The 10,080-nt window shown below is 47.6% G+C and overlaps 1 protein-coding gene and 1 pseudogene across 1 annotated transcript in view; both read left to right on the forward strand.

Moving 5' to 3' along the window:
- Window positions 1-5,516, forward strand: part of PTGFRN (prostaglandin F2 receptor inhibitor) — an 84,476-nt gene extending 78,960 nt beyond the window's left edge. The window contains exons 8-9 of the mRNA XM_035252578.3: window positions 219-524; window positions 2,014-5,516. Coding sequence (XP_035108469.3) covers window positions 219-524; window positions 2,014-2,180 — 473 coding nt within the window. The 3' untranslated portion in view covers window positions 2,181-5,516. The remainder of the gene's footprint in view (window positions 1-218; window positions 525-2,013) is intronic.
- Window positions 5,517-8,503: 2,987 nt separating this feature from the next.
- LOC100402615 (L-lactate dehydrogenase A chain pseudogene) lies at window positions 8,504-9,769 on the forward strand (annotated as a pseudogene).
- Window positions 9,770-10,080: the final 311 nt, after the last annotated feature.

Below are 10,080 nucleotides of genomic sequence, written 5' to 3' on the forward strand. Positions count from 1 at the left end.
CCGGCTGCATGACCTTGAGCAGGTACCATAGTCTGGTAATAACGGCAGAATAAAGGTATGATAGTGCCTCATCATAGGGCTTTACGAGGATTCAGTGAGACCTGAGGCATGTAGGGCTTGCTTGCCATACGTAGTAAGGGCTGCATACATGACGGCGGCCATACATAGGACTTCTGCCCATTGCACTGACCCCAGGGTTTTGGCTTGCTAATCCATAGATGACATGGCCTTTGATGTGTCCTGGTTTGCGGTGCACTCCTTCGGTCTGGACAAGGATCCTGTGCTCCTGTCTTCCCTGGATCGGAAGGGCATTGTGACCACCTCCCGGAGGGAGTGGAAGAGCGACATCAGCCTGGAGCGCGTGAGTGTGCTGGAATTCTTGCTGCAAGTTCATGGCTCTGAGGACCAGGACTTTGGTAACTACTACTGTTCCGTGACTCCATGGGTGAAGTCACCAACAGGTTCCTGGCAGAAGGAGGCCGAGATCCACTCCAAGCCCGTTTTTATAACTGTGAAGATGGATGGTAAGCATGTCACCCACATTTCTCAGTGTTTGGGAATGTCTTCTCTCTGTGCCAGGCTGTAGCTGACAGAACCCAGGTTGCCACAGTTGGAGGAATGTGCCATAGCATGTCCTGGTTTCTTTGTAGACCTGGCCTGGACCTGCACCCAGAAAGAGCAGCCCTTGCTGTTACCCCAGCTTTGATATTATGTGCTGGTGCCACCATTGAGAAATGGTTTTCAAGACTTACTAGAAAAATTGTCAAGGCTTTGCCTCTACGCTAAATTTATAGAAACCCACTTTACTGTGTCCGAGGGTTATGGATTCTGCCAGGCACAGGCAGAGAGCAGCCTTGAGAGAGATGGTTCAGGTCGATAGCAGAGGCTATAGCTTAGGGACGTGCTACTCTCACTACTACTGGCTTCGCTTCTTAAAGAAAAGAGACTCCACTTGAGGTCACTGTACAGAGTGGGTACTTCTCAGAGCCCCAAGATGGGAGGGTGAGTTCCCAGCCTCACTGACCCATGGTGAATACCAGGGTCGGCCTAACGAGACAGGCAGAGCTTTGTTCCCTGAGCATCCCAGAGTGGGGACAGTTGTTCCTTGGTTTCCAAGAAATGTGTCTCCTTCGTGGAAAACTTCAGAAAGTACGTGTTAGCTAAAATCACTCCATGGACAGAATTAAAGTCCTGGGGCCTCTGAGGATGAGTTGAAACCTTGTGAGTGTTTCCCTAGTGATTGGTCAGATGGAAATTGGAACCCTAGCTCTTCCACAGACTACTTAGCTTTTCTGGTCCATTTTCTCTCATAAAATGGAATACTAGTCTTCCATGGGGCTGTTTTAAAAATAAAGCTTAGCAAATGTAAGGCACCTAACCCAGTGGCAGCACCCACCCAAGGAACATGGGCACCTGTGGGGAAGGGCAGGTGGAATTCACGGGTGGAGTCTAGATGCTGTGTGTGCATTTCTGACACTTAAGTCATCTGTATCATATTTTGCATCTTAGGAATTCCTTGCTTGAAGTAACTCCGTATGAAAACCCAGATTTAACAAACAAGGGAGTGATTATTCACTTTGCTGGATAATTTACTGTAGTGTTACTTAAAATAGCTTCCTTAGTACACTTCAGTTACTTGATGCATAGGATTGATTTATGCAGTTTTTTCAGGGTGCATCTGCTGCTGAATGTAGTGCCCTTATATTGACTTTTAAAAATCTATCTTCTGCCAAAACCCTAAAAAGCCAGTTGACATTCAAAGGCATTGAGTGAAATCTTCTTTATGGTTTTTATTCTCCCCGCAGAGCTGGGTAGGAAGACATTTGCTCATTTTTGTGACAGAGAAGCCTGAGCTTCTCCTGTCTCCAGTGCTGTGCTGGGTGCTGGATGCAGGAGGAATGAGATCTTATCTCTCGGGGAGATCCTGCTCAGTGGGGGAAGGGAGGTGAGGGTGCCCCCAAGGCGGCCTCCTTGCAGCACTGACTGGCTTCCCCTTTGCTCTCTCCCTCCCAGTGCTGAACGCCTTCAAGTATCCCTTGCTGATCGGCATCGGTCTGTCCACTGTCATCGGGCTCCTGTCCTGTCTCATCGGGTACTGCAGCTCCCACTGGTGTTGTAAGAAGGAGGTCCAGGAGACCAGGCGCGAGCGCCGCAGGCTCATGTCCATGGAGATGGACTAGTCTGGCCCGGGAGGGGAGTGACGGAGGGACGTTCTAGGAGCGACTGGGGCAAGAAGAGGACAGTGATACTTTAAAACAAAGTGTGTTACACTAAAAACCAGTCCTCTCTAATCTCAGGTGGGACTTGGCGCTCTCTCTTTTCTGCATGTCAAGTTCTGAGCGCGGACATGTTTACCAGCACACGGCTCTTCTTCCCATGGCACTTTCTGATGTAACAATCGAGTGTGTGTTTTCCCAACTGCAGCTTTTCAATGGTTAACCTTCATCTAATTTTTTTTCCTCCCACTGGTTTATAGATCCTCTGACTTGTATGTGTGTTTATAGCTTTTGTTTCGTGGGGTTGTGGTGAGGAAGGGGTGATGGCATGTGGAGTCCTTCATCTTCAGCGAGAGTGTGCCTGCCCGCCTGAGAGCCAGCTTCCGCGCTGGAGGCATGGCGCAGAGAGCTGCCGAGCCCACCCTCCACCCGGCCCACCTGACCGACAACACAGACCTGTGCCGAAGGCTGATTTGTGGCTTTCATGGCCCTACCCCAACCCCTATTTTCAGGGGTTTAGACTACATTTGAAATCTAAACTTGGAATATATAACTTCTTATTGAGCCCAAATGCTTTTTTCTTTTCTTTTTCTTTCTCTCTCTCTTTTTTTTTTTTTTTGCTTCTTTGCCCCTTTTCCATTTCTTTTATATTTGTTTTCTGTGAGAACGCTGAGATGGTGGCCCTGGAATCTAGATGTTGGCTCCCTACTGAGCACCTTATCTTGCCACCTTAGCCTTAAGAATGAGTATGAAGAAAAATACACAGCCACCTCTGTCCAGGGCAGTAAGAAGGGCTTCAAGGAATGGGAGGTTGGGGACAAGGAAAGGAATAGACACCTACTCCAGAAGTTGTGAGGCCACTGTGCCTCAGGGGACCCCAGGGAGAGCAGAATAGGGACCCCAGGAAGTTATTTGTATGCAGCTGGAGCTGGGAGGGTCAGTGGTGCCAGCTGCAAGTTAGGCTGAAGAAGCCACCTCCGTTCCTCTCTCTCTCCCGTTGTGAGAGGCAAAGGCATTGGTCACCAAGAGACTTGCCGGGGGACCCACAGATATGCCACATCCTTCACACGCTGCTTGGGCTCTTTAACATGAAGGCAAATTGCTACTTGCAAGACTGACTGACTTCAAGGAATTAGAAATTACCTACAAGCACCATGTATTTTCTATGACCTTTTCAGTCCTTCAGGTCTTTTTAAGATCTGCTGCAGGGGGTTAGTAAGAAAGGGCATACTCTGGTATGTTTGCTTTCCTAATAGGGACATGAAGGAAACCCAGCAATTTACTGTCATGTGAACGGCCTGTAGAGCGGAGTCAAGAGCAGTCTGCTTTGCCCGACTGCGCCCATCAGGAATAGGAGAGTAGAGAGAGATCTTCCACGTCCCGGGCTTCTGCTGCTGCTTTAAAAGCCCTCCCCTCAGAGCCTCCCACTCCCTGAAGCGTCTCGCCCCTGCACAGCACTAGCCTTTTGGAAGCACCCCAGCGGGGTTTTCTGAGGCTCACTGGTGACTCATGCCCTAATCGCAATCCTCTGCTTTTATCCTGGCTCTGAAGGATCTAACACTGCTCTGTCTTCCAAAAGGGGAAAAAAGGTTCATTTGTTTTGAGCAATAAAGTAATACAAAATGATGGCCATTCATGTGAAGCTCTTTGTCACCATGGGCCAGACGAGTTGTGCTCCTCCTGGCTCACCATTTCCCCTGCTCCCGCACGGCTCGTTCTGCAGTTATCACAGAGTCACCCCGGAGGCAGATTCCCATTGAGTTTTCCCCGCCAAGGGGACCAGGCACGTGGTAGAAACGTCACATTCTGCATTGACAGCAGCCTTTCCTTGGCCCGGGCCTGTGGTGGGAAGATGGGCAACAGGTATGCCCCACCAGGGCCTGAGTGACTAGAGGAAGAGGACGAGGCCTTGTTGGCACTAGATTTGGTGTTTTCTGCATGTCGTATCCTGACTGCTGTTTCAGAAGAGGTAGCTTGTAGGTGACTGTACAAGTGAGAATTAAAGAGAGAACAAATATATAAACCGGGGCTGTTTTAGTGACAGCCAGTGTCCTTTGAGCCCTTGCATCCATTAAAAGGAGATTCAGGATTGTATTGGCACAGGCCCTTCTTAGTAGGAAGAAAGGGAGCTTAGCTTTGGACATGACTAGGTGGCCCGGGTGTGTGTAAAACCACGGACTGGGTCACAGCAGATACTCGATGGTGATAAATGTGACGGGTGCTTACACACTGTACCTTTTCCTTTCATACTGATGCTGCGGTTTGGGGCTGGTGTTGCTAAGGCATTGCCCTCCACCCACCTGCCCCACATGCATCGGGCTGCCCAAGCTGCATGTCACCTGGGGGCTTCGAGGAAGGGGCCAGAAATCCCAGGGCATAGTTCGTTCTAGGGATATAAATTTGCCAGGAATGTGTATTTTTAACATGGTGAGATGCACTCTTTTGTTGTACCAAATAGGGCTCCCTTCCCCTCCCTTGCAATAAGTGCTCTTCTAGAAGAGGTTCCTACCAGTAGCACCGGTGAAAATGAAAGAGGGACCCAGCCATGGGTCATAAAAATGGCCCCAGAAAGAGCCTAAGCTATGTTCAGATAGAAGCCTCGAAATTCCTGGAAATTGTTTACTTTATGATGTTTACATACATGTTTCACTTTAAAAAAGGAAGAAAAATGCAAATCAACTTTTTAACAACTTTCAGAGTTTCATGGGACGGTGGAACTCTGACTCACCAACTGGCTGAATTTTAATTTAAAAATGTATTTATTTGAGTGTCTTTCCTCCCCTCATCCCCACCACACCTGAGGGGCTCCCTGAGATCTCGGCAGAAGAGCCCCTCCGCCCAGACCTTCGTCTGCTCCCCGGTGGCCCTTGCTTCTTGCTTTGCAGACTGCCTGCAGCCATGATTTTGTCACTGACATCTGTGAGCCAAAGACTGAGCCTTTTTGGCAGGAATAATAAGCAATACTACACAACTTGCTACTTTCAGAAAACTTTTTTTTAGCTTCACCGATGACAACAGAGGAAGAAGGGAACTGGGATTTGGGTAAGTTCTCCTCCACTGTTAGGCCAAATTCTCAGTGATAAATATGTGTGCCAGACCCCTGGAAGAAAAACGGTGACTTTCTTTTTAAGTGTGGCACATAAGGGTCTGCAGCATTTTCCATAGACAAAGAAAGGATCTTGTGTATTTTTGTCCATATCCGATGTTATATGAACTAATTGTATTGTTTTATACTGTGACCACAAATATTATGCAATGCACCATTTGTTTTCTATTTCATTAAAGGAAGTTTAATTTAAACTGCAGGTGTGTGAGGAACTTGATGCTGGCCTCTGTTATCCTTTCCTGTCTTCGGCGTTAGGGATTGTGACTGGATTCCAGCGGCACCTTTAGCACCTCTCATCTCTCTGAATCCTGTGAAAGCATCGTAGATGCTCACTAATGATAAGAGGAGAAATGGATTCGATAGGACCAGTGTTGAAGTTCCCCCAGGTGGAAAGGTGAGGGCTAGGGTCCTGTTGTTTACGAAAGACCTGATCTTACAGGGAATTCACACCACCCTACGGGACTCCTCTCAGGAAAGGGAGAAGTTAGATATTGTTCCTCTTTGCAGTTGAGGAAACACCAAAGTTCTGTGGCCATATCGTGACTGGAACAGAATGGTTTTTCTGACTCGTGATGCAGTCTGGGGCCAAATCAGTCCAGAAGGTAGCGGCCTCTATAATATGAAAACAATCCCCTTCCCTAGGCAGCTGGTGTCAGCAGGCCTGGGCACCAGTGAATACCGAGAACCCAACTCCCTACGGGCCCCTGGAACAGCTCCATGCCCTTGACTGGCCTCTACCGTTGACTCTCCTGCTGGCCTCATTTGTGTTGTGTCTTTTGTGTCCTGTCCAGGGACCACTTCAAGCCGTGGAGTTATTCAAGGGCTGCTTCTGTGTCCCAGTCACTAATGTTACCCGGTGACTGGCACTATTCCAGGCGTGTAGAAGGCACTTGCACTTTGTAAATGCACAGTTAATGCTCTGCCCTAGGGAATGACCCATCACTGCATGCTTCACAGTGAACCAGGACGGTTCCACTCATGTCGAAATGTTGACACAGTCATAGCTGGTCGTTAGCAATCCTCCACCTATTTGTGAACCCATTCCTGCCTAAAATTTAATTTAAATTTAAAGTTAATAATGTTAAACTAAATTAAAAACAAAACAAAAACTTACTTGTATCCTTGTTGTCTGCCCAGGCATTGTGCTAAGCACAGCTACTGCTGATTGTCTGCAGGCCTTGGCACATAAAGTCTGCCTGCCTAGAAACTTCTTTCTATCCAGCCTTCTTTGCTCCTAACTTGTCCTTCTCTTTCAGGACCCAAGGGTCATCTTCTCCCTCTCTAGGTAAAATGAAGATCCCTTGACAGATGGTCTGATAGTCTGAAAATGATGGGAGGATAGGAACCATTCACTGCTGTGGCTTCAGTACCAAAGTGTGACAATTGGATTCTTACAGTGTGCCATGCGCGAAGACAAGTGCCTCGCAGATGTGATTGCAATCTTAAGTGACCAAAAGGGGTTTAGAGCAGAAGCACTCTTGCCTGTTCTTCACAAAACTGGATCATTCATTTCCTCTAACTGCCACTCATTTCCTCTAACCCACAGACCAGTGTGCATGGCACACTGTTAAAAGTTTTAATACTATTTAGGTATGGCAGGGCCAACAGATCAGGAGACAATTGGCATTGAAAGATAGTTTTTTATATTCATAGAGCCCAAGAGGAAGGGGCATACCACACTATGGGAGGCCGTACAGGGAAGCACCCGGGTCAGGGCACAGGAGAAACGGGCATGGGGCTTTATTGTGGTTTTGAGGGGAGGAACGGGTGAGGCAGAGTGGACAGGCTTAGGAGTGGCTAGGTTGAATAATTCCAGCAAGCTCTAGGGCATAGGGGTTGTCTCTAGTTGTCTGGTACCTAATCCTAGGGTGATTAGGGAAAGGGGGTAGTGGTCCTCAGTGCAAGAACTCAGTGGAGGAGGTTGTGGAGTGTAGGCTCTGCATTGGCTGGTATGCATGTGAAAGGCTTTTCTCCAGAGGGTCCTTAACTAGCTCTAGGAATTGGCTAGCCCTGGTAGGTCAGTCTCTCCAGGATTAGCAAGAGCCCAGATGTTACAGCATCAATAAACAGAAAATAAAATGCAAACACTCTGCTTAGGGCTTGGAGACACGTGGGTGGCTCAGCTCCACCGGGAGACGTGATGATGGCCACCTCAGTCTGCCCTGTTCTGTGCATTCTCCAACCTACTTGTGCCGACAGTTCCGGTGACTATGATTATATGCATTTGTTAAATAGTATGTAAACCAGTGAAATACGAATGCCAAAGGGGTGTTCAAAAGTGCTGTTGGTAGAACCGGATGTCCACATACAGAAGAATGAAGCTCTTGGTAGAACCGGATGTCCACATACAGAAGAATGAAGCTGTTGGTAGAACCGGATGTCCACATACAGAAGGACGAAGCTGGACCCTTACCTTACACCATCCACGGAAATTAACTCAAAATGAATTAAAGACTTAAAACTATAAACTCCTAGAAGAAAACATAGGAGGAAAGCTTTAATACTTTGCATTTGGAAATATCTTGGGTATGACGCCAAAACCTCAAGCAACAAAATGAAAAAAAAAAAAAATAGACAAATGGGACTACACCAATTTAGCTTCTGCACACAGGTCAAAGGAAAAAAACAAAATAGTAAAAAAGGCAACCTACAAAAACGGAAGAAAATATTTAAAAATCGTGTATCGGCCGGGTACGGTGGCTTATGCTTGTAATCCCAGCACTTTGAGAGGCCAAGGCGGGTGGATCACAAGGTCAGGAGACTGAGACTATCCTGGCTAACATGGTGAAACCCCATCTCTACTAAAAAAAAAAATGCAAAAAAATTAGCCGGGCGTGGTGGCAGGCACCTGTAGTCCCAGCTACTCGGAGGGCTGAGGCAGGAGAATTGCTTGAACCTGGGAGGAGGAGGTGACAGTGAGCTGAGATTGCACCACTGCACTCCAGCCTGGGCGACGGAGCGAGACTCTGTCTCAAAAAAAACTTATGTATCCGATAAGGAGCGAATATCCAGAATATATACGTGACTTTGTTGTATAATAAAATGTAACCTCATGTTAAAATGGGCAGAGCGTACAAAGGAGTGAAATAAGGGCATTTGCAGCAACCTGGCTGGAGTTGAGACTCTGAGTGAAGTGCCTCAGGAATGGAAAACCAAACGCGGTGCGTTCTCCCTTATCAGTGGGAGCTAAGCTATGAGGGCACAAAGGCCTAAGAATGCTGCAGGAGTGCTGGAGCAGCTGCCGCCAAGTCAGGATCCCACTGCTGTGCGCCCCCGACGCCCGCCCGACGTGCATTCCTGGTTCCTTTTGGTTCCCCGTCCAAAATGGCAACTCTCAAGGATCAGCTGATTCGTAATCTTCTAAAGGAAGAACAGACCCCACCAGAATAAGATTACAGTTGTTGGGGTTGGTGCTGTTGGCATGGCCTGTGCCATCAGTATCTTAATGAAGGACTTGGCAGATGAACTTGCTGTTGTTGATGTCATTGAAGACAAGTTGAAGGGAGAGATGATGGATCTCCAACATGGCAGCCTTTTCCTTAGAACAGCAAAGATTGTCTCTGGCAAAGACTATCATGTAACTGCAAACTCCAAGCTGGTCATTATCACGCTGGGCACGTCAGCAAGAGGGAGAAAGCCGTCTTCATCCAGTTCAGCATAACGTGAACATCTTTAAACTCATCATTCCTAATGTTGTAAAATACAGCCCGAACTGCAAGTCGCTTACTGTTTCAAATCCAGTGGATATCCTGACCTACGTGGCTTCAAAGATAAGTGGCTTTCCCAAAAACCGTGTTATTGGAAGTGGTTGCAATCTGGATTCAACCCGATTCCGTTACCTGATGGGGGAAAGGCTGGGAGTTCACCAATTAAGCTGTCATGGTGGGTCCTCGGGGAACATGGAGGTTCCAGTGTGCCTGTGTGGAGTGGCGTGAATGTTGCTGGTGTCTCCCTGAAGACTCTGCACCCAGATTTAGGGACTGATACAGGTAAGGAACAGTGGAAAGAGGTTCACAAGCAGGTGGTTGAGAGTGCTTACGAGGGGATCAAACTCAAAGGCTACACATCCTGGGCCACTGGACTCTCTGTGGCAGATTTGGCTGAGAATATCATGAAGAATCTTAGGCGGGTGCACCCAGTTTCCACCATGATTAAGGGTCTCTGTGGAATAAAGGATGATGTCTTCCTTAGTGTGGCTTGCATTTTGGGAGAGAATGGAATCTCAGATGTTGTGAAGGTGACTCCTGAGGAAGACGCCCATTTACAGAAGAGTGTGGATACACTTTGGGGGATCCAAAAAGAGCTGCCGTTTTAAAGTCTTCTGATGTCACCCATTTCACTGTCTAGGCTGCAACAGGATTTTAGCTGGAGGTTGTGCATGCTGTCCGTTTCATCCGATCTGTGATGAAAACAGTAATACTTTAAGATGGAATGGGAAAAACCTCAATTCCAGAAGTTAGAAATAGGAATGGTTTGTAAAGTCCTACAACTATATTCTGATGCTGGATGGTGGTAACCTTGTGTAGTCCTAAACTGGTCAGTGTGAAATAGTCCTGCCACCTCTGAGGCACCACTGCCAGTGCTGCGCATGCTGCAGTTGCCCCTTGAGCCAGAGAGATGTTCATTTGTTATATAACTTCCTGGCTCCTTCACTGAACATGCCTCGTCCAACATTGTTTCCCAGTCTGTCACATCCTGGCATTCAGTGTGTAGATCCAATATCGCATGTCTCGTTCCAAAGGATCTTATTTTGCGAAC

This window comes from Callithrix jacchus, chromosome 7, assembly GCF_049354715.1.
Source record: "Callithrix jacchus isolate 240 chromosome 7, calJac240_pri, whole genome shotgun sequence".
Classification (NCBI taxonomy): Eukaryota; Metazoa; Chordata; class Mammalia; order Primates; family Cebidae; genus Callithrix; species Callithrix jacchus.